The 25,852-nt window shown below is 38.1% G+C and overlaps 1 protein-coding gene across 2 annotated transcripts in view; it reads left to right on the top strand.

The window, feature by feature from the left end:
* Positions 1-6,805: 6,805 nt before the first annotated feature.
* The window catches only part of KCND2 (potassium voltage-gated channel subfamily D member 2), a 274,695-nt gene continuing 255,648 nt past the window's right edge, over positions 6,806-25,852 (top strand). Inside the window, exons 1-2 of one of the 2 annotated variants that reach the window (XM_038154373.1) lie at positions 6,806-13,581; positions 15,676-16,849. In XM_038154373.1, coding sequence (XP_038010301.1) covers positions 15,735-16,849 — 1,115 coding nt within the window. In that variant the 5' untranslated portion in view covers positions 6,806-13,581; positions 15,676-15,734. The other variant, XM_038154371.1, reaches the window with a different exon arrangement.

Raw genomic sequence — 25,852 nt, 5'->3', positions numbered from 1 at the left:
AGAGTAAATGGCATTCTTAACAACAGAATATTACTGAATCTACATAGCTCCTCAGATATCATGATGAAAATTTAGAAAAAACACCTGGTTTACTTATAAAAAGAGTTATATATAAATGTAGCTATTCAGGGGTATATCTGTACCAATACAGATACACAAGCAGACAATCTGCAAACTGATTTGGGACTCAGAAGATACCGAGTCAAATCTAACTTCTGATCCTGCTTTACTGTCGTATTTTCATAAGATCATATTAATTTCTTGTTTCATTTCCCACTCATTTCCCATTATTTGGAAGACAGAGATAATGATCTCTATTGTTGAACAGATATATAATAAAAAAGTAAGTACTTTTTGCCCAGACAATTTTCTTCAATTTTCTAGTGTGAATGATCCAAAAAAAAATCATGAGTCGATACACTAAGAAGTTTAATTTATCCTGAAAACATCTGGGCTACTTTGCATACATAGTTCAATAAAAGTCCCTATGTATGTAAGGCTCAGCATTAACATCCAGTAAAATCTTTGCATTGGCTGATGTAGATGACTTACAGATTTCTGTTCAGCCCTTTGACATCTGTGAAAAGTCACACTGCTAAATTGCATCAAACTCCTATAAGGAAGGAGCTAAAAAGGGCTAAAATGTATCTTGAGACCACTGTACCAAGTATATTCCAAATGTAAAGATTTCGCTGCTGATGGATGTATCTAAGTAGACCTTGTCATGTCAGAGAAATTGCAGGGCCATTCTCCCCTGCATTTATCTCATAGGCATCTCTCCTTTTCAATTCAAGAACAGAACAAGATCTTGAAAACATTGAATTGTGAAATTATATATTCTTTGCCAAAATATGTTACCTTATTTTGCTTAATTCTCACTTCAACAATCTCACCAATATCTGTAAGAAAAGGCTTTGAGGACAGGAATGATATTTTATGCTTCATATGCGAGACAGAAAACTGGGGCAGCAATGACTGTGCCATAGAGATGAGGGAATCATTCAGAGTTAATAATTTATTTGCTGAATATAGCTTCCTTTCTTCCTTTTGGAACAGTTGTGAAAAAGCATCTTCCTTTCAGCTGCAGACAGACAATGGCACACTCGAGCGGGTCACTCGGGGTGAGCAGAAGGCCATAATGCACCTTGCTCTGATGTAGCCTGCCTCCCTGCTGAAGCCTTTGAGCACAAGTCTTTACATGATGACCTACCCTTTGGTGTATGGCTGCTTGTATTTTGCTGATTTGTGACCCCTCCAGGCTGACATGCAGGGTAAGAGAGCACCGGAGGAACCTGAGGTTCTCTGCTGCACACACCTGAGACCCACAGGCATCCACAGGGCAAGAATCAACAGTGTGAGGCTCATACATACTAAAAGCCACAGCTCTGAACAGAAATCTGAGATTAGTTTAAAGATCCACAATATAATAATAGCATTTAGTTATTAATTTGTTAACATTAGCTGAATTCTCTCTGCAAATATACTTGGTAATACTGTAGTAAGAAATTTACTAAAGGAATGGAATAAAAGTAAAGACTAATTTGATTTGGGCCTCTTATTACTTATATGTAGCTACAAAGAGAAATAGGGTGCTCGTTCTCTGCACTTTATCATCTATGTGAATACAGGTCATCCCACAAAACATCTGGCTTCATAAACTTCCTGTTCTGCAAATATTTCTGCCCGCGTTTGGTCATATTATGAGACAAGTTTGACTATGCATTAAGTCACAAATATACAGCATATTTGTAGAAAGATGATGTATTTGATGATAATAATGATGATGATGTGTGACTATAGTTGCAAAGAACAGCAGGAAATTTTGGGGGATCATTGCAGTTAGCATATAAGTAGCAGTCACGTTTTCTTCTTCATTCTCTGAAGCAGACCAGAACTTAGAACTAATAGCTTATTGCTCATTTCAATAACTTCATATTAGAACTCCAAGTATGAATTTCTTTGGTGCGTCCACTATTCAGTAACAATACATATTTTAAGCAGCCTCTCAGTAAATTAGTTTCCTAGAATATTCTTGGAAAATGAGCACAAAATGAGTTGGAATATTTCCATGGAAAATTCACTGTTTCATTCAAATAAAGATTTTGCAGATTTCAGGCCTCATTATCTGCTTTGCTATAATCATCTGTAGAAAGAAAACTTATATGTATTCCTTTCTTGTGCATCAAAACTGAAAATTCATTTAATATTTTTTTAAGGATGGAAAATCTTCCTGGAAAACAAACAGGAAGAAGAGAAACACAAACCCCTGACTTTTCTAAAGCATCTTCCACGTATACAAACATAAATATGTATTCAAACCATAGATATACATAAAGAATACATATAAAAGTACAGTTTGTACAAAAATGTACTCCAAGTGAAGCAATAATAGAAATTCCTTAAAAGACCTATATAAACTGCTCCAAACTATAAGTTTGGAAATTCTTTTAGAGACATAATTATAGAAAGGCTGAGGTGAAGAAAAAACTATTGTTCAAGTCAAGACAACTATTACTCTTGAAAACCAGAGTGGCTTCTGCCCTTTCTTCCTTTTCAGCTCACAAACTTCCCTTCAGCCTGTGAAGCTCTCTTGACACCAGCAGCAGCCTCCACCAGAGAAATGAACAACCAATCTCTGTGGACAGCCTGCATGAAATCACAGGAAAGTGTATCTGTTGCCCAAAAGAGGATCTTTCCAGGATCTACTGGATTCATCTGCAGGTGCATACGTGTGGGACTTCCAGAAAGCCCCTTGGCTGCTTTGCTGTTGTTATTCTCTTCTGAATGCTGCAAATCCCTAGATAGTCAGAGAATCTGAAATATGAGTATAAAATAAATTATGTCCACATCGTACCAATTTTAGCCAAAAGTCCAGGGGCAACTGCACTATATAATCATTAGGTTTTTTTTATTATTTCTTGCTGTAATAAATCAAAATATTATTTATTTCTCCTTGCAATAAATTTAGCCTACCTTTGATCCACCAACACTTGAAGTATCATTATTTTAGATTTTCATGACATTTTAAATTCTTCTAATCACCAACTATTCCTATTTGACATGTTATTTTATTTTCAATGAATCTTGAAATAAAAAAAACCAAACTTTTTTTCTTTCTCTCATTGTTTTTGTACCATTGATGGTTTTATTCATGTCAGCACAACTCATAAATGAGTTTTTAGATGAGTTGAGCTGCTTTTGCTGACTAAATTTGCAGCAGCAAAGCATTAAGAATTTTAGGCTCCACAAAAGCAGTCTTTTTATTATTTCTTATTGAGAGATTGGTGGTTTAAAGAGAAAATAGATACATAGATTTCAATATATTCCTTTTTTTTTTTGCAATCTTCACACAATGAAGAACTTCTCTGCACTAGAAAATTATCAGATTCTGTATGTAGCATGTATATATATTTTTGCCATGCTATACATGTGCAGCATGTATATATATTTTTGCCATTTGGCACCTGCAAAAAGTGCACTGTAGCATATACCTGATGTGTAAGCTGTTACAGTCACACACAAGATTGTCCCTACAATAAGAAATACAACACCCAAGCAAGCAATACAAATGCATATAGAATTCATACATATGCATGTGTGTATACACATAGGTATACCTACAGTCATTCACGCAAAACAGTGATTTTGCAATAATTGTTGATGTATTCTGTGGCATGTGCCAGTTCTCTTGGTGAAATTAAATGCACATGGCACTTTGTCTTCTCAGCTGTTGCATGCTGCCTAGTTTTCAGTTTGGCACAATCTAGCTATGCCGTCACAGATGGAAAGTCAGTATGTGTGACATGCTTTTCATCTGCCATAAAATGCTGAACTCCCTCCATCATTTTGTGTGACCAATTTGCAATTCTTTTACCACTCACACATGGAATTCCAAAATAACTCAGTACAATGTTTACTATTATCAGTACTGGATCTTAAAGCAATGAGAAAGAAGTCCAGTTTTAGAAGCTTTTACATGCTATAACTTCCAGATCTGTAACCTGCAGCACAGGAAAAGGGATTAAAATTATGTATGAGGTTCTGCATTTGACTCTCTGATATTACTTTTATGTATTGACATCTGGAAAAAAAGGATTAGTTGTATAATTTAATCCTATCAAAGCCAGTTGTAGTTTCCCTTTTCTACACTGTGTTAAATGCATGGAAGCTTCATGCAATAGCATAGGACTGTCTAACAGTGCTTACATGACATGGAAGGGATGGTGACTTAGGACATATGATATAAACAGCTTTGCAGCACATCAGTTGATTTTTCTGTTTGAGGCCATGATTCACTTTTCAGAACACAAGCTTTTGTATGTTTTAATGAGTAATAAGCATTTTAAGGCTGTCATCTTACTCTCTCAAAATAACCTTTTATGCAAAAGGGCTTTACAGATATCTCATTAAAACCTCCTGGAATCCATTTTACTATTTTTTTTTACGCAGTAGTATAACAAATAATAAGAGTAAAAAAGGATCTACTGAATGATTCTACAAGTAAAGGTGAGATGCAATTACTTGCCTTTATCAAGAATACAAGAAGCTCAGAATACTGTCTTGAATTCAATTCTTAATTTTAAGGTGATAAAATTTAGATGCGATGCATTCTACCTTGTAATGTGGCTTTAGAGAGCCTCTGCATATTCAGCTTTGTCCCTGGAGCTGATTGTTTATTAATACTGAGTAATACTTCATGTTGCTAACAATCTTCATTATAACCTTGCAATGCTATCAAATACTCACACGTCATCCCATCCCTTTTGTACCCTTACCTCAGGAAATTGTAAGTATTTGCACCTATCAAATATCCAAAGATTCATTGGACAATAAATCAGTAGTTAATGCACAATACGCAGTACTAAATATTAGGATTTCCCATTGTCACTAACAAAAAAATAGCTGTTCTTTACAGGTGACTTCTGTAAACATACCAAGTTATGCGTTTGGGGTTTTTTGTTTATTTGTATTTTCCTGAACAATAAATAAGGTGATCTTTCAATTTTTTCTCTTAGATACGGTCATATGAAACAGTGTGGACAAGACTGTTTAATTTTTATAATTTAGGCCTAAGTTGTACTCAAGAATTTACATATTTAGCCTACTTTGAACGCTGTGGGAGATGTCAGTAAGCATATAAGATTACAAATTAATCCTACTTACACAGTAGGAGAAAGACTTTATGCCAAGAAGTAAGAGTTACAGAAGTATAATCAGAACCCTTATTGGTTTATTACATGTATTAGTTGCACTGTAATACATGAAACACTCAACCAGCATAAAAATAGAGGTAAAGAGCATCCATAACACAAGTATGTTTTCATACAACCATTCTGAAACTAATGCAGATATTCTGGATAGCTCTTCAGGGTAAAGATACCTATTAATAAGTGTAGCATTAATCATGTTTGCAATTACTGGGAGGATCAAAGCCTAAAAAATGTTTGCTTTCACAATTATAGTCTTAACTGAACAGCATAGCACAAAGCTGTAAGGGAAGCACACACATTTTTCTTCAAATAATAAAGGATTTTCTTAGTGGCTACCATATGGTTTCTTTCCCAAGATAACATTCAGTGTGGATAAGTTCTTGCTTACAGATGGGTCCTTGCACAAGGAATCTCATATTTTAAAACTGGGCCTTGGTCTTCCAGTAAGATTTCTGCACTGAATCTGCCTGTGTTCACACCAAGCCTTGCCAAAGCCTGTGGTACTTACAAGGACAGCAAACTTTGTATTAGCTGTTACTACAGACCAGAACCAAATGTGAAACCTCTATCAAAGACTAAATTAATTAATAAGTTTTGAAAGGCCTATAGCAAATAGGAAATCTCTGGTTTATGATTTTTCTTTTTCTCTGAAAAAAGTCTTTAGGTAGAAATAACTTTTAACAGATTTGTATGAAAGGGGAAATCTGAAAATCTGGTTTTTCAACATTTCTTTTTCATTGTTTTGAAATGACTTTTTCCTTTATTAAATGCCAAAACTGGGGAAAAAATAGAAATAAAGTAAAAAATCCAAATGAAATATTTCTAACAAAATTTTATATGTTCATTTGTTTTCATTCTGTTCTTTCAGTGGTTTGATCAATGAACTTTAGCTCTGGGTCAATCCACAACAGTGTTTTGGGGGTTTAAAAATCTTTTGTTCAGGCAATGAACTGGGGGAAAAACATGAAATAAAAGTAGTTATTTGCAATTCTACTACTCTACTGCCAACCATAGAACCTTTTCTTTGAAAAGCTACCATCTTGGCAACTACATGTCCAATAAAAAAGAAAGAAAACCAGACCGCAGTAACAATAGTCTAGCTACCTTTTCATTTTTTTTACCATGAAAAATGTATTTCTGTATGCAAAAATTCTCTAGATCAATCCTGAAATGACACAAATGCACATTTCTTACTTTTCTGTGAGAGTGTATGCATGTACAGCTTTCTCCATCTGTCATTTCTGTTTTACATAGAGTCATGATATTTACATTTCAACAAACCAAATGGCAAAATATCTATTATTCAAACATAATATTGGATTCTGTAATTTCCTAAAAGGTTGAGTAAATTTAACCAGATATATATTTGAGCTTTTCATTTGTAATGAAACACAATAGGAGATCATGAATTCAGAAGAAAGGCAGGCACACTCATGATGACATTAAAACAGAAAAAAAGAAACATGAATTCTTTATTGCATTTTGTTTCTGTTAGTCAAAGAAAAGAGATTAGGAGAATATTTATGATAGAAAAACCGTTTCTTTCATAACAGAAAGATTTCTTCAGTAATATGAATGATATTAACCACTAATTCTACCTTTGAAATCAGCATTTATAAATTTTATAAATAAGCATTTATAAAAGCACTTATAAATGCTCATAGTAAATCAACAAATCAATTAACAACCTACACTGTGCTTGGTTTTTATGATGTTCTCTTAAATATGTGCACACATGCACACAAGTCTGTTACAGAATGCTTTCCTGAGATCCCCAAAAGCTACAAAGTGCTTGAGCTGTCTGGACTAGAGTCTCAGGAGGAGATAGGCCACTAAAGAGCTGGTCTTCAAGAACAGCTGATCTACACACACCTCTGGCCAGTAGCTGCAATTATTTATGCTAGCAGCTGTGAAAAAGCTGCAGAGGGATTCACACTTCTCAGTTATAATCCTTTGATGAAGTTCAGGGTTATGGCTACCAGACAAGGGCAACCTTTGTGCTGTTAATTGTAACTGCCTAATGTAACCAGTGTTTCACCTGAAGGGGGTGAAAAGTGAAAGTTTAGTTTATAGTCTCCACTCTATAAAGAGAATGGAAAAGAATGTGCTCAGATCTCTCTTTTCTTGAGTAAGCTGGCCAGAAATTCTCAGGATGAACCACCAAAATTAGGAAAAATGGGAATTTGTAGAATGGTCTTCTAGGTAATTGAGTAAATTTCAAAACAGACTGAATACAGTAATTTCCAATGTCACTTTGTCTGTCAAACACTAATTCTTGAATGTCATTTTAGAGGGGTAAAAAGACTAAAGATAAACAGTTTTTATAATTTCATGAAAACTAGCAAGTGGCTGGAGATGCAACACCCTATTATTATTCACTGTGAAGGAAGCTAATGAGATCACCCTTCCTTATACATAAGACAGGTGGGGAATCAGACATCAATAGCTATGCTGCATGGTGCTACTCTTTTTTTTTTAAAGCTTTCCATGTTACATTATCTTCTGCCTTAATTGCTATAACTAGAGGATGAAATAGAAGAGTACAGTCAGGGTTTGGAAGGACTGCTGTCCCATCTAGACAACATTTCCATTCAGTATAACAGATAACATTAAATGACCAAGCTCACTGTGAATTATATGACTGGTTTGCAGAGGATAATGAGAGCAGAGCAGAAGCTGCACATGGACTTCAACCATTTTCAAACTCTCACTTCTTTTGGGATCTTTACTAAACAAGTGGTTTCATTTCTTCTTACAAAGCTGTATTTATAGAAATGTGTCTACTGTCTAGTGTTTCACACTTCTTCCTTCTATTGCTTTAACTTTAATTCAACTGAACAGGCTTTTGTTTGATTTTTTTTGATTCACACATTGTATATAAAATATCTACACTCTTAACTGCTGGATTCCTGAGGCTGTTATATAGCAATCCTTTTTAAATGATTGGGCAATGCTGCATACAAAACTGGAAGGAAACTAAAGATCTGATATTGTGATGATTTGGTTTCTTAGGACCTTGCTTAAAAAATGCTATGACTCAAATTAGATATTTTCTTGCTATTTGATTTATGAGTGATGAAACTATAGCAAGATAATGTCCTTAACTGGTAAACAGAGTTATGGCCTTCTATGAAGCAAGTATGATCTCATTGAAAATGAAGAAATTCTTTCATTTCTTTTAACTTCGACAGCAACAATATTGTGCAAGCTGTCAGACTGTCTTAGCAAAATAACTTATAACTGAATAGCCTGTGCTGAAAACTGCCTTTGAGGTGAAGTATTGCTAATAATACGATAAAATATTTAATTTGGTGATGATGCTAAATAATTAACAAATCTAACATTCTCTGTGACATGTATCTTTTGGGACTATGTAGAGCATAATGACACTAAGTTTAGGACAGTTTTCGATTATAATATCTTGATTTTATGACTTCTAGGTTCAGATGACATCCAGTAACACCATGATATCAAGTCTGACTAAAAGTTTCTCAGGATTTGTAAACTGTTCACACTGCTCCAGGCTAACAAAAATGATGTGAAAAAAATACTAGCTTTTCTGATTTGTATTTTTTATTATTTTTTTCAATTAAAAAAATATTTTCACGCAAAAAGCCCCGTAAGTCATGCTTCACTTTTGTTGAAAATATATTTTATTTCATCCTTTCTCCCTTTTGGAAGCTTGGACTTAACATTCACCACAGCAATGCCACCAGAAACACCACAAAAAAAATTATTTCCTCCCTGAGCTGGAGGAGTAGCTTGCTATAAATGACTGCTATCTCATTGCTGTTTATGCAATTAGAAAGCAATCATTAACATGAAAGAAGGTTTCTATTTCCTGTTCTGAACTGTGGTACAGGGGCTATTAGCAATTACTGGCATAAAAGGTGCCCCTACAGGCAGCTCTCCAGATGTTCTCAGTTTTTAAGAGTTACCAGCTTCATGCCAGCCTGCCTGACCTCAGGCTTCTTTCTTTGCTAAGAGCTGGATGGACGAAGGAAGCAATTTGCAATGCAAGATAATAACTTTATTCAATCTACTAACTTCTGAAAAATGTTCTATATTCATCTGTGCCAGTGAATGACACATTGTTTCTACTAACTATATTTTTGCACATATTCATCTCTTTCATATAAGTTTCCTATAAAGCTGCTGAAACTTGAAATGATGGAAGTTTTGCTGGAACAGAAACCAGTTATTAAAAATGGGAAGGATACAATTGCAGTCACTCTCAGTCAGAGCTGCAATACCCCTCTCTGGGTACCCTCCACATCAGGTATTGAAGAGCAGAGCCAATCTAGTAACAAAACAGTTTAGAAAGGATTCACAGTATAAGAGAGATGGGACTAATTAGGCAAGGAGCCATTGATCGTTGGGAGGTTTTTTTCAGGAGCAGAGGAAGGTGGCTGTCTTCCAAACCCTACATTTCCTGAAATACAAAGAAAAAAGCAGTATCTAATGTGGTAATGTTTGGATGCAGATTGAAAGATTGCTGCGCTGTATGTTATAGAGAACAAAATTGAAAAAGACAGTTAAGTCAAAAGCTGTGAAGTAAAAAAAAAAAAAAAATCTTTTTAAAAATTATGTTTGTGGAATGAAACAGGAGCATTTGATGACATTGAAGATTCTGCATGTGCTTAGGAATGTGGCTGTGGCAACACAGAGTAAGGCTGGCAAGAGGCATCTTTGTCAAAGACTTCCCAAAGTGCTTCAGTGAAACCAGAAATATGAACTGTAGTCATTAATTAGTTTTCTGCATGAATTCACTCTTAGTTTCTCTTTCTAAGGATGTGACCTTAAAGACACTTGAAGTCCAGGGTAGCTTCCGTTTGATGTAGCAGATTGGCTCAGGCTCTAAGTCTCAGGACCATTTTGCTTAAATGCAAAGTATCCTAATGCAAAGGACCACAGCCAGAGGAACACAGCCATCCCAAACTGCCTTTCATAGTCAATGGACACCTGCCTACATACACTGAGATAGGTAGGATAGATTGCTTTCTGCAGTTGTTTCTCCCTCTGTTGACTCCAAGAACTCAGGGAGAGTAGGCTCTTATTAAGGTACCACAGGTGCTTAAAGCTAAATTGGTTGAAACTTGCTCTAATTACACAGACAAAACAGTTATTTGTTTGAAGATACTATATGAAACAAAACGTGAATTCAAAATGAGGAATGTGTATTTATCTAAAGTAAAATTTAAAAGTTACTTACCATTTCATTGACGGGTACAATATCACTAATCTGAAGAGGAATTCCCAGAGCTTAGTAAGACTAATACATAGTTTAACAGAACTAATGTTTCATATAATATCCTATCCATCAAGAAAAACATATATAATGACTAAACCAGTATTTGTTGGTTTACAAAAGTTAAAGCACATATGTTTGAGACGAAATTAGTCCCCTCTTTGGAAGAGTGTAAGGTTTTCTTGAGATGATTCCAAGTATTGACTTAGCCTCACATTAAGAAAAAAAGAAACTACTATGCTGACAGCTCTGCCTTCATGTTCCAGCCTCTAAACCTGTAATAAATACATAAAAAATCTTTTACTGAAGTAAGGGTCTTTTTTTTAGGTTAATAGTGGCTATACTACTTCTCAGGTTGACTTCAGAATCTAAAAGAAATGGTGCATATGGTGCACTTTCCCCCACAGTATGCCTTAATCATTGACCAGTAAGAGGTCATTTTTTATGCCCAGAGCAATCCATTTCTCCACATAGCAAGAAGGACACCAAGCACTTGCACTCCAGGGTCACCTGAGCCTATTTTAGCAAACTCCAAGAAAGATGGCATTTTGTCGTGGAAAAATTACAAAAGCCTTCCTCTTATTCTGTCTGGCCCAAAGCAGAAAAAGCAGCAAGATTTAGACAAAAAAAAAAAAAATATGAAGGCAAGGAAACTTCAGCCTATGACTACAGGAATTTGGGCTGATTGCATGTTTGACCAAAGCGCTATTTTTTTTATATTTGCAAGGTTGAATCAAACACTTTCCTTTGTGAGACACATTCTTAATCTCACAACCTAGTTCTTCAGTTTTCTGCATTCTAGAAATTCTTATATTGGACTTGTGCTACTGAAATGGTTTCAGGAATGTTCCCTTCATTAAAAAAAAAAAAAAATCAAAACCTTACAAACATCAAAACAAAATACCATCTTCAGTATTATTTTCTCAAAAGGAAAGAAAACTGTCTTAATACTAGAGGAATTAAAAAGAGGGGATACACATGTGCTCTCAGTCTGTAAAGAAAAATTGCAGTTTCAAACATTTTAAATATTTAAAAAAATAAAAAATAAGTTTGTTAATATAAACTTCTGCATCATAGCTGGTAGCTTATTTAATCCTCAGAGAGCTCTTTGTGTCTCATGACTTCAGAATGAATTAAGAAACAGCTCATCTCAGAGCCCATTGTGCATTCCCCTCAGTATCATTTTCTTCTTTTCCTACAATTACTAGGATTTATTTTCTTCCCTTGAAAATAGGATTTTTGTCTCATTTGAGTCCCTGCTATTTAATTCCTACTTGAAGTCATAATCCTCCCTGTCACATCACTCCAATCTCTTTGTAGCCAATTCTGATTTCACAGGCAGGATTTTGACTTAGGAAGACCTGATTATTTAGGTACACCTTATGTAGCAGGATTTAGTCCTTCTGAAACATACAAAGTAAGGAATACTTCAGCCAGGCAATTTTAATGAACTAAACATAAGGTACCAGCTGTGAAAGTTTGAGTTCCCGGCTATCGCTTCTTAGTAACATATTAATTAAGGAGTCAATAGAGTGTACTCTTTTTCTTCCAAGATACTGCTTTGGAAAGATGTCTCTCTGATATACAGGCTGTCCACAAAAATTTAAGGCGAGGCGATCATTTTTCCAGGAAATGGTGTTAGAAAAGTCTCTAAACCTCAACTGGTTTCAAACCTCTGACTTAAAACAGACTAAATGTTATAACACTATGTGGTATCCAAAATTGTCCAAAAATATAGGGTTTGTTTGGGGTTTTTTTTTTCCATTTTTAAATGAAACTTACAAATTTCTGAAACAACTTTAAGATTGCAACAGGAATCCATGTGTTTCTTTAATGGCACCTGTTCTCATGGGTTCTCCCTATGGATAGAAAATTCTTTATTGAGAGACTTCTATTCAGGAAAAACTCTAAGGAAAAAAAATCAGCTTAAGCCAGCAACTGATTTTTGTAAAGCTAGACATGTTAAAAAATAAGAGCAGTTATTGATTGCAAAAAGAATCTATAGCTGACAAGGAAACCTCTTCATTTTCAGGAAAGGAAGTCCTGTATTATTTTATCAGTACTAAGCTGACAGGATCATAAATTGGGATTTATTAATTCTACAGGAATGTCCTATAGCACCAAACAAAACTTCCCATTTCATATGGAAGAATATCCATAACGTTGAAAGCTCAATACCTATAGTTGACCAACTGATTCCAATTTAATGGATTCATTTATAGGATATTATGTACTGAATATTTGAACTAGAAAAAAAGTAACAAAGCAACAAACAAGTTCAGCAAATATACAGAAAGTATTTTTTATTTAATTTGAAATTTTATATCAAGTGACTTGATATTTGTAATCAGTCATCATCACAAGTTTTCCTATATTAGAGTTTGCACTCAAACATTTTTAAGCCTTTTCTCTCTGTGCTTTCAAGTATTACTTGTAGGAACAGTTTAGGCTGTAGTTTAGGCTAGAATACTGAAAGTGTTCATCTTTTTCATGGGAATTTAGAAGTGACTATATATTGAAGCTGAGCATATGATTAAAATAGAGAAAAGAGTTAACTCCCAAAGTTCAGTGTGTATTTGGTTTATTTTTGCTTTGGGTTTCTTTGGCATATACCTCAAACAGCTTATCAGAGTGGAAGGTTTGGGTGTAAAAACTTCACATATAAAGGAACCTTTTTATTCTGTGATTCTTTTCAAAACCTCTCACTACTAAACGGAAACACAGGCAAATTAGAAGGAGGAATACCTTCTGGTATCTTCTTGCAAGGTCTATGAAGAAGACATAGAGCGGTTTCAGAATCTTGATTGAAAAATATAGACCGTTCCCTCTATTTATCGGCACTATCAGAGAGGCACGCAGAGCTCGGGAAATCACGCGCCCGTCCATCCCGGAGATGCAGCGGTGCGGCGGGCTGGGCAGCGGCCGGAGGCGGCGGCGGGGCCGGGGCGGGCAGAGCGCGGGGGGCGCGGAGCGCGGCTCGCCCGGCCCGGCGGGAGCGCACTTCCCGTCATCCACGCGCCATCTAGCGTCCGCAAAAGGGACGCGGCTCGGCACGGGAGCGGAACGGAGAGGAGGAGGAAAAGGCTCCCACACCCGTCCCAGCCCTCGCCGTTCCCAAAGCTGGTAAGAGCCATTTGGATATTGCAACCAGAACTCCGGAGTGGCTCGGGGCGGGTCGTGAGGAGCATCCTACACTTCACTCCCAGGCATCTCATTCCCCTTTTTTTGCTGTGAACGGTTCCCCTTCCCTTGAAAGCAGCTAGCGCTCCCCAGAAATCCCCTCGGTACCTCACCTAAGCTATCGCCGCCGCCCGATCCCTACCCAAAGCACCGCGAACTCCAGAGGGTCTGTGCGGCGCTGCCGGCGGAGGGGTTGGACCGCACGATCCCGGCCCCGCAGAGACACACACCGGCACACACACCGGCACACACACCGGCACAGCCGCGCTCCCTGCCTGCCCTGCCGGCGCGGCTGCCCGCAGCCCTTTTGTTTCACCCGCGGAGCGATGTCCTGCCCACCCGCCCCGCGCTTCCCCGCACCGCCGCCCGCCCATGCGCCCCTCGCCCGCGGGCGGCGGCGGCGCGGCGGGGTGGCATGGCCCGCCCGCCTTGGGGGAGGCAGCGGGAAGCCCCCTTCCCCGCCCCCGGCCGCGCCAGGGCCTCGCCGCTGCCGCCCGCAGCCCGCGGCAGGGCAGGGGCAGCGGCCGCAGCCGCAGCCGCGCCTGACAGCGGCCCCGCGCCGCAGGATCCGCGCCCCGCAAGGACGTGCTCCAAGAGCTGCCAGGCGCGATTACGTTGGTTTTTTCCCCCCACCCACCCCTTGAACTTGTTGCTTGGCGCTCGGCGGTGGCGGAGGGGGTGGGGGTGGGGGAAAGTCTTATTATCGATGTCCCTTTGGATGCGATCAAGCTTTCTCAGGAGCAACTACTTCCCCGCCGTTCCCGGCGGGGCGCGGAGATCTAGCGGCAGAGCCCGTATTTCCAAAAGTCTCTATGCAACTGAGCGCTCTCGCCAGACTTTCACAGGTAGGTGCCGCAGACTGGGCACGTCTGGAGCGATTGGAGAACTGAGCCGAGGGGAAGGGGCGAGAGGAAGGAGGCGGGGGTACGGGGGGGGTGGGGGGGAGGCATGATCCACCACCGACCGCCGAGCCCTACGGCACCCCGCACCCCTGCCCCGCGCTCCCCCGGGCGCCGGCCTCCCCCGCCGCCAGCGAGCTCCTGTCCCTCTCCCGCTCCACAGCCAGCCTCCCTCGGCTTCGCCTCTCGCCGCCCGCTCGGGCGCTCCCGGGGATGCCCCGCGCAGCCCACCTACTGCATGTGCCTCCAATGCCCCCGCCCCTGCCCCCCCAGGACCGCGGGGGCTCTCCCCGATCCCGGTGTCCCCGCCGCAGATCAGCCCCTGTCCGTGCCCTGATGCTCCGTCCGGGAGAGAGCCCCTCTCTGCCCGCTCCTGCTCCTCGGGGCGCTCCCCGCTCCCGGCGCCCCATCCCCGGCATCCCTCTGCCCTTCAAAGCATTTCCTGCACGGAAAACTTGCCTTAAAGTTTAATGCTGCCGCCCGGAGCTCCTCCCCCTGCCCCGCCGGCTCCCCCGGCCCCTAGCCGGGGTCTGGAGGAGTCCCCGGACGGCGATTAAAGGTCAGGGAGAGGATTCTTCGCGCCGCTGCTCCGGGGCTGCCGCCGGGAAGGGGGGCGGCCCGCCGGGCCCATCCCCTCCGCCCCTCCACGGCGAGCGGCGACGGCGTTGGCGGCCCCGCTGCAGGCGCCCGGGAAGGGCTCCGCCGCTGCCGCGGCCCGGCTCCGGCGGCGGGCGGGGAGCGAGCGGAGGAGGGGCGGGGGGACCGGCTGCATCGCGCGCGGAGGAAAATCTCCTTCCAGGTGGCTGCACAGCTGCACTAGAGCTACTAGCCGGCTCCCGGGGCTAGTGATTTGAAGACTGTTGCTTCCATCCAGGGGCCTCGAATGGAGACCTTATATCCAAAGGATGTGGCTGTTAGAGAAGCTGCTTTGAATACAGGGATTTCCAAGTGCCCTCGTTTGTTGTCCTAACAATGTGACCAGCGCCTGGAAAGCATATTCTGGGGTAAAAAGGTGGAGGAAACAAAAAGGAAGCAAAAAGGTTTTCAGTTAATACTGAATATCACAAAAATGTTCAGAAATTCTGCTGCCTCAAGAATGTGTGAGAATTTGTATTTTTCTTTTCCCTCTCTGTTTTAGTGGCTGGACCAGAACTATCTCTAGATTGACTCCCTTAGCTGCAATAGGTGTTTGGAACCATGGCGGCAGGTGTAGCAGCTTGGTTACCCTTTGCCAGGGCAGCAGCCATAGGATGGATGCCAGTGGCTACTGGTCCCATGCCAGCTGCTCCACGGCAGGAGAGAAAGCGAAGCCAGGACTCTCTGATTGTGCTGAATGTGAGTGGCATCCAATTCCAGACATGGCTGGACACCTTAGAGCGCTACCCTGACACTCTGCTGGGCAGTTCAGAGCGGGACTTCTTCTACCACCCTGAGACACAGCAGTACTTTTTTGATCGGGACCCTGACATTTTCCGCCACATTCTCAACTTCTACCGTACTGGGAAGCTTCATTATCCCCGCCAGGAGTGCATCTCAGCTTATGATGAGGAGCTGGCCTTCTTTGGCATCATCCCTGAGATCATTGGTGACTGCTGTTATGAGGAGTACAAGGATCGCCGGCGTGAGAATGCTGAGCGCCTGCAGGATGATGCTGATACGGATCATGTAGCTGAGAGCTCCCTACCCTCAATGACAGCTCGTCAGAGGATGTGGCGGGCCTTTGAAAACCCACACACCAGTACCCTGGCTCTGGTCTTCTACTATGTCACTGGTTTCTTCATTGCCGTCTCTGTTATTGCCAATGTGGTGGAGACAGTGCCCTGTGGGGTAAGCCCGGGCCGCATCAAAGAGCTGCCCTGTGGAGAGCGGTATGCGGTGGCTTTCTTCTGTCTGGATACTGCTTGTGTCATGATCTTCACAGTTGAATATCTCCTACGTCTGCTGGCAGCTCCTAGTCGCTATAAATTCGTGCGCAGTGTCATGAGTATCATTGATGTGGTGGCCATTATGCCATACTACATTGGCCTGGTCATGACAGATAACGAGGATGTCAGTGGGGCTTTTGTGACATTAAGAGTCTTTCGGGTCTTCAGGATCTTTAAGTTTTCCCGCCACTCGCAGGGTCTGCGCATCCTGGGCTATACGCTGAAAAGTTGTGCCTCGGAGTTAGGCTTCCTCCTCTTCTCACTCACTATGGCCATCATCATCTTTGCCACAGTCATGTACTATGCAGAGAAAGGTTCATCAGCCAGCAAGTTCACCAGCATCCCTGCAGCCTTCTGGTACACCATCGTCACCATGACAACACTGGGGTAAGTGCAGCTGGTGTTTGGTTACAGCCAACGTTTCAACAAGTGTACTGGCTTGAAGGAAAAATACTCAATTTAAAAAAGTGGTGATAGAAAAAAATGTCAGGGTGAGTTTTTGTTACAGAACTTTAAGAATGCAGCTTGTGACTTCCTTCTAGATGTTTTACACGTTTAAGAGAGTTAACAGGATTGCTGAAATTAAAATAACCCAAATCCAAAAACTGCAAAAAACCTGAAAAAGCAAACAACAAAACACAGCAAAAAAACTGTTGAAAATCTTTGGTTTTGGACCGCAAAATTAGAGTATTTTATGAGTATGTGTGAGTTATAAGTGGATTTTTAATGGAGGACTGTCTTTGCTGGCAGGCCCTGTTACAGTGTTGCTAAATTATTAATGTTTATAAGGAGAACCAAAGTGCAAGCTTTTAATTTGATCAGCATGTGGATCTGCCATTTTGTTTTAAGTCGTGTATTGATGTAGACCTGGATATTGAGTTTGTTATTAAAAAGTGATTTATTTTCATGAAAATCATACCTTGTCTTTGCAAAAAAGAACATATTTGTGATTTTATTTAAGACACTGAACAACATTTCCTTTGATTTTCATGGGCCTATAACTTTTAAATTATGAGTGTCAAGCTACACCGACTGGTGACACACTCTGGAAAATGATCTGAGGAAGTGTGAGACATATGACACATCAAGCATGTGTCTTTAAACAATTCCAATGGCAATACCATTTCTTTCAGAGAATATGGATTTAAAAGTGTCACTGTTGACATTAGAATGCATTCATTTTAATGGAAAGATGAGAGAGAGTATATTTTATGAAGTCTCTGATAGCAGTGACTGATTGCATCAGCTGATTCCCTGCACCAAGTTATAAAATGCATTTGTCTGTAGTTACAACAGGGATTTAGAAGGTTGACTAATTTGAGATGACAATTTTTTCCCTATTCTTAATTTTTACTTGTATAGTACCATCTATTAAACTGAAAATTTGTTGTTTCATTACAAACTGACTAGTAATTTAATAATTACAGATACTAAATGACAAACTTAGCACTTTCATTAAGGCCAAGCCCATCATTTTATTAGCATTTTGCCATATCTTGTTGGGACTGTTGAGATTTATGAAGCATGTATAACTTTTAAATTTAACAAAATGAAAGTGCATTATTAAACTATTATGAAAAACTTGATTTATTATGTGCAATAGTAATTTACTTGGGAAAAGCGCATACAAAATATTGAAAAAGATAAAAGGAATGTCTTAAGCCACCATTTTTTATACAAGGCTTTTATCTTCAGCGTGATATAACAAATGAAGATAAATATAGTGCATAGTAAATATTTCATACTTCTTGTAAGGGCAAGTTATGCTAAAAAGGAGTGACAAGAGCTTTGGGGATTTTAACCCGCCTTTTAGGTTCCTGGGTGTTTTTTTTGGTTTTCACTTTCTGTTGCTGGTGACAAATGGAAGGGCCCAGTTAGCAGAAGAAATGAGTTAGGCATGGTAACTAGATCCACATTCCTGTATTTTCTGATGCTGATTTTTAACTATTTTTTTTAATTAGGACAGTATGTTTTCAAGAAAGAATTGACTGGTACTTTAATATTAAAAAAACAGAAGCTGGTGTATGGGGTTTTTTTGGTAACAAAATGTACTTTCTGAGTAAGCTGTTTCCATGCTCATGCACAGTGTGGAAAGTACTTGTCCATGGTACTGAACAGAAACTTTTCTTGTTTTGTGCCCAAATTGCAACTGATTATTGCACAGGTATGGTATCACGGCTGGTGTTGATACGATTTGTTTGTTTCTTTGACACGCATGCACACACACACACAATGTACATGAGTATTATTCTGTCATTCCAGGTTTTGAAGTATTACTCTGAGTAAAATCTTCAAAAGTACTTCTGTAATTTGAACATAATTTCAAATCTCTTTGAATTGAACCTAAGAACCTGTTCTTAAGTATACAGTGACACAATATTTTGGTTCCAAGTGGAGCAAAAAGGGTTAAAGAGAATCCTCTCAGGCTTGATTCCCTTTTTAAGGTAGTTTGAACAGAGAAAGTTTTGAGCAGGTTGAACAGACATCCATAGTCTCACCCTCAGGAGCTCAGGTATGATAGAGGTTCAAATATGACAGACATCTCCACTTTTTATGAAATCTTTAATCAGTGCATTAGCTAGATTATGTCCTTTTAATAACATCATGATAACTTTGTAAAGATTATGTTTAAATGTTAAATATATATATGTGAATAATTTATTTCAAATTAGCATAATAAAAGCTTTGAAATCTTTTTAGTTGATGGAATAATTATGCAAAAGGAGAGGGAAGTTATAGGGAAAAGCATCAAGGGTCATTGAAAGCTGATTGTAATTAGTACTGATACCTTTTCTATGTGCTAAAGCTTACCACCTCTTTACTAATACAGAACTCCTGTTCATTTTAACTTTAATTTTGGCTGAATCAGGGGTGTATAAATGGACTCAATAGGAACAACTTCTCTCATTTAGAAACAAAGCTTGATGAAGTCTTTATGTTTTAAATGACAGTAGCACACAGCAGGGTATGTGAAATACTACAAAAATTCATGAAAGCTAATAGTGAATAATAGATTAACATAAAATTGAGTTTTTGAGTCCTGGTGTCATTGTCATATTTTTCTAGATAGCAAGGGTATTGAGTAAGCGACCTTTGCAATTTGGGGAGTTATTACCTTGGAAGCAGAGCTATATTTCTCAGTTCTGCATGATTGCTGAGCAATTAAAGTGTCTTTAAAAAACATAGATTACATTTTACTTTGCAGAGTGCTAGTGACTTCAAATATTACTATATTTTTGCCTCCAAGGATATTCCAGCTATTAACTGCTCTTGACTGCTCAGCTCGAGTCGTACATGTACATGGAAATTTTACATAAAAGAGCTGAAAAAAATGAAAAGAAGGGAAGAAAGGAGCAAAGGAAAAAAGAGAGCATGAGAAAAATAAAGGCAGAGAGAGAAAGAGAAGAGGAGGATGCTTCTAGAATAACAGCATGCACACTTCCAAAAACTGAACTGTCTGATTTTAAACTTCAAAGTAGTGTTTTATCAGGATTAATTGTAGCAAAAGTCAAGTAGAAACAAGAAGAGAAAATAGAACAAAATTGATAGAAGTCAAAAAATATTTCATGGAGATTCAAGATAATAGTGGAAAGCATAGAGGTCAAGTATCAGGTTAGTGTGAAGATGACAGAGAGAAGAGCTCAAGTCTACTGAACTGGGACTGGCAGACCTCCATAGGGGCTTGTGAACATCTACACCCATAATGACAGTTCTGTCACTTTCTGCTGTCACCTTATAACATGACAATCTTATAAATTTCCATCTGCCCTGTCAGGAGCCAGAAAATAAGCTGGAATAGCTGGTAAGGTTTTGATGGTGTAAGGATATTGTTTGTTCTCAAGTCAGTCAGAGCTATAGTGTAGTTTTTGTTTTATGAAGATATTATACTTTAAATAAGGAATGTAGTGCTCTTCTGTGAGTAGTTTTAAAGCACTTTCACTGCTATATTAAAATTCTATTTTTATAGCCTTTACATTGGGTAGCTTTATCAAGTCACACAATGCTTCAGTAGATGAGCAGAATACTTCATGAAGGGAAGCTTAAACTCGACTACTCATTTACTTGCTTTCATTGTATAAACTAGAGGCATGTCTTTCAGAAAAGATAAAGCAACTATTTGTTTTCATTATTTGTTAATATAGCCCATAATGTGTGAGGAAACCCACTTAAGATATATCAAATTCTTTGAAGACTTTATAATAAAGAGATGACTAGATGTGATAACAGAAAGCCTCAAAGTGAACAAGGGAAGAGAGCAAAGGATTTCCTTTTCCTGCGCATTCATGTTCTTTGCCATCTTCAGTCCTTTTTCCATTCTTTTTTCATTACTGTGGGTATATCCTATCTATTTCTTCTTTCCATTATTTATTCCAGCTACCACTTCCTGTAGTTTTCATGGTTGGGGTTTGTCTACTGGTTGACAACTTTCCTCCCTTCTTCAAGACGAGGTTTACATTTGTAGTAAGACTCTGCTGGCTTTACTCTTTTTCTTCTGCTCTTTTTTTCCAGATTCCTAATTCATCCTTCTCTACTAGATCAAATCTTTAGTTTATCATCGTTGTCATTCATTTGACCTGAACTTTCCTTGGAACAGATTTTTTTTTCTGACCTTTGTTTGATAGATTTTTCCTTATGAGTGTCATAAAATTTCCACATCATCACTTTCTTTCTGAAATGCTACACGTATTCTCTTTTCTCACCACTGTGCTATTTTCAGTGTGTTTAGTTCCTTATAGTCTCTGCATTTTAGTTTGAAATAATCCATCTCTTTAGAACTTTTGTTTAAAAATTAAGTTTAGTAAAATCTGACAAGAGAGAACAAAGTTCCAAATCTTTGTTTTATGAAAAATTTCATTAAAAGTTTGGATATATTCTTATGGTTAGTGTTACAAATGTAGAGATTCACAAAGTTAGAGTATCTGTATCTTGTACGTACATATTGCTCATTCATTTTTTGTTTGATATTTTCAACCCAGTTTCAAATAGAATTTTTCTATTTTTGTCTTCTTATATACAGCCTAGTGGACTTTGTATTTTAAAAATGTGTTTGATGTCTCAATCTATTTTCTCTTCACAGCAGAGACATTTAGCCTATATAACAGAGGAGGGACAAAGTGTAGTTGTGATCACCTTCAAAGTACATTACTAGATATTCAAAAACGGCTCCAGGGGAAATCTGTTATACTAAGGGTCATTTTGATAGCAGTAAAAAAAAAATTCTTTGTTCTGTAACAAAAAGATTACTGAAACTATATTGGGCTGTTGTTGCTTGACAGAAAGCAGAGTAATTGTATTCTTATTTAGTTGCACTGGGGACCAGCTTTCATCTTCAAAAAAATCCTGAAAATCTCTTAGAGGAAAAGGACTTAGCTTGTTTCACACATTTGTCTTGAGCATGAGCTTCCTTAGTTCAGTTATGAAGAACATGAAGGTGGTGCTTAACAAACAGATCTTTCTGCTCAGGATCCAATATATTTGCTCCTTTGGTAGAAACAGATGGAATTTTGCTTCCTTTTTGTTACTTTGAGACAAGAATAAGAACAATTAGATTACTGTGGACCTGGATGTAGCATAGAAGTGTTCTTAGTACAGCAGAACTAATCATCTTGGAGAGAGAGTAATTATGACTAGTGCCTGATCTATTAACTAGGGCTTATCATTCAAGTAATCATCAGTGAATACTGTCATTTTAGTAAAATCTTTAAGTGATCAAACCCAAAAAGTTCAAACTGAGTGATGACAATCCGTGACTCACATCATTGTGCCTTTGTCTAAAATGAAAAATTTGCAATATAAAAGCCACATAAATCTATGAATACAGCATTAGAAATGGTGCCTGCCATGCAAAAAAAAAAAAAAAATCTGGAAATGGAAACTGTATTTCTGAAGAGGGGAACATAAATACCACAGAAATAAAGTGACTATTCAAAATAAGTTCAGAACATCTTGCAACTTCAGGGTGACAATTAAGTTTTCAGACATTTGAAAGACAGTCTAGTGACTTACTCTTTTTACTTGATTTTTATGACATTATAGTCCATTGGCTGAAGTTCATAATATTCATCATGGTAAGCTAATGAGAGAAGAATCTGGTTCATCAGCGGTTAAGATTATAGATTGTTCCAAAGATGTAGTATAAATTAGAAATACAGAAATTGTTTAGAATTGCCCTTAACAGGTTTCATCAGTCACATGACAACAGAGTGATGGGAAAGATTCCGTATATTTCTGTACCTATCATTTATTGAGCAATAATTAGGAGCACAGGCTTTTCTGGAAGACATAGTCTTTAAGACTTTTTTCTTTTCCTGAATTGATTATGCGGTGGAGAAAAGGTTTTGAAAATATTGGCAGTGCTTTAAAATGATAGCTCTATGCTACGCTTCCTGGAACAATAATAGTCACCATGCTTGGACTTCAACTCCTAACACAGTTAGGAGCCCTAATTTCTACCACTGTTTCTTAATATCTTTTTTATGAAGCACATGATTTTGATCTTCCTGTGTCTCTGGTAACGTTTTATAAATGTAGTGTTAAGTAAAAAAAGCCATGGGGTTTGTTTTGACAAAAAAAAAAAAAAATCAATTTTTACTAAAGTACACAATGAAATTTGCATTATTTTCACAGCACAGACTTAAATACATGTGATTTGAGAGGAAATAATAATGCTTTTGACTAGAGCATCTGATGTGTAACAGGTATGAGTGCCCTGTAGAAAAATCCTGGAGACAAAAACTTATTCAGGTATCTGACGTATGAGGGCTCAGGTTTAAACCTGAGTACCTATGAAGATCATGTGATCAATGCATAAAAAGAATAAAATCTTACAGGATTCATCTCTATTATAATTCAAATGAGACTGCACTCCTTTTCTCATAGCAGCATAGACACAAGTTATGCATTAGGAAATACATCTTAATGTACCTAGTTATCAGTACACCATTCCTACTACCACGAGTTCAAATTTTTGCAGTTAAGTACATTGACAAAAGTCAATAAAACAGTAAAAGACTGCTATCTTTCTGATTATTAAAGATACAAAGATATCAGTCATATAAGCAATTGTATTTTTTGTGTGTTTAGAAAAGCAGTTTCACTTCTTATATTCCACTGTGCAGTATTGTTCCTTATCTGCAGATTTCCATCCTGAAGGTGAAAGCATTAGGAGCTGCTGTGTAAATGTACTTAATTAGAGCATGATTCTTCAGTTAGAGAAAATGTGAGGTTGCTAAAAAACCTAGAAAAATGTTTTCATACGAACAAAGTAAAATTTTCCATATTTAAAGTATTTAGAAATAGAAGTTTGCATTTGATCCCTGTTTTTTCAGTTTCATCTGTGTTACTGGTTTCTTTGATCTGATTGGTTTAACTGAGAAGTCAAGTTTCACAGACAAAGAGATCGCCTGGGTTTATTCAATTATAGGGCCCAAACAATACAAGGAAGAACTTAAAGGTATTTATGTGTCTGGAGATGAAAATAGGCACTCATCTTGAATTGTCAGAAGAGGCTTGGGTGTTAGCAACACAAAGGAGAGCAGCTGAAGCTAGGAACCCAGTCACCTTAGAAAACGGTCTTATATACACAGGAGTAACTTCTAGGATAAGTATATAGTACTGTACTCAGATTTTGGGTATGTGCCAGAGGCAGGATCAAATGCCCCTATCAGAATCAAATGGATCCTGCTAGGGTTCAGGTCTTGTTAAAACAGAATATGCCCTATTTTTACATAATACTGTAGAAAGGAGATAAGGGTGTTGTGTGTATGGTATGCTTAGGAAAGAGGAATGAGTAATTCAAGAAAAAAAAAAAAGAAGGGTAACTGAAAGAGTAATGTAAATTATCCAAGGGGTATATTTCTTGATCCTAATTTTCTGTCTCTATGGTTTTCAAACCAAGAGTTCAGCATGAAAAGATATGTAAGTAATGGAAGCTAGGATATGTAGATAGTATTTATGGAAATATTTTTAGAAATAGTTTGAAAAATTATGAAACAATGTCAGGTAGATGATTCCATTTTTCAAATAAACACGCAATCTGAGGATTTATTGGTTTCAATAGTTCTCTTATTTAGCTTATACATGGTAAATTTGTTAAGATGCTGACGTGTGGTAAGAAAAGGTAAAAGTTAATTTGAGAATTCATCCCCTTCTGTAGTATAGTGGCAAACATTTTTGTTTTGTGTCTATTTTATTTTTTAATGGACACTGTTTATAGATATATGTAGGAGGTTTGAGAAGTACTTTGCCTGCCTTCGTGTTTTCTCTTTATGCTGTAATATGAACTTTGTAAGCAGAGTCTACAGTTCTGCCAGTTAATTTTTACCTTAATCTCTGTTCCTAAATGAAGCATATTTAAAGCACATTTTCCTGTTTTTTCTTGATTGTTTGTAAAAAAAATTTATTTTCTGAGGTAAATGTTTTATATCACAGTTCTTTCTCTTTGAGGATGCATTCTGATTTGTGCCCTGATTTTAACTGGATGGTGTCTAGCTCAGTTTTGTACTTCCTACCACTTACACTAAAGCTTTATATCAAAAATAACATAGGAAGAAAAAATCCCAAATTGAGAATACTTGTATATTTTTTAAAAATATGATCTGTTATAATATCAGCATTAAAACAGAAATGTCATAAAATATGTATCTGTAGAAATAAATTTAGCTGTTTGATTATCGAAGACTCAGTGCCCTTAGCTAAGACTTCTTACAGGGTAAAAGTCAGTATAAACTTCTAGGATTTTATCTAATTATTTTGAGTACTTTGGTAAAATAAAATAAAGTAAGTATGTTTCACTACGGTTTAAATCTCTTGGATTAAGAGAATTAATTTTAGATTAAGAAATAACTGTGAACCTCCTTAACGGTATCTGTAATAGCCTAATTTTATGGTAATACATTAACATGCTTTAATTAATAATTTTTTTGGATAAAAAATATTTTGGGGCAAAACCCTAACTTTTTCAAATGTGTATCCAAAGATACAGATTTTTTTTTCTATGAATTGTACTGGCAGATTCTCAAAATATTTTGGCTGATGCACAGGGAACAGTCTTTCAAATTATCACTTGAAAGCTTGGCCATCCAGGCATTCCCTGTAAATGGCTGAGAGTTAGACTGTAAGGTTGTGAAGGAATTAATTTAGGATTGTGTAATAGCTTATAGTCTGAATGTGTCATTTGCATCCTAACTCACTGCTTCTTTCAGTAAGATGAATCAAGAGAGGTTTCTGTATGAGAGCATATGTAATGTGAGTGGGATCCTTAACTTTTCCTTGTTGTTACTATTCATATCTCCCTTTTTTATAGCCCAGAAGAGGAGTTTTATTATTGTGTTAGTGGCCTTACTTTGATTTTCTGCAACTTTTATCTCTTCCAATTGCAGCCACTTAACA

Source organism: Motacilla alba, chromosome 1A (assembly GCF_015832195.1).
Source record: "Motacilla alba alba isolate MOTALB_02 chromosome 1A, Motacilla_alba_V1.0_pri, whole genome shotgun sequence".
NCBI lineage: Eukaryota > Metazoa > Chordata > Aves > Passeriformes > Motacillidae > Motacilla > Motacilla alba.
Note: the sequence above shows the minus strand (reverse complement) of the source record. Positions and strands in the feature narration are given on the sequence as shown.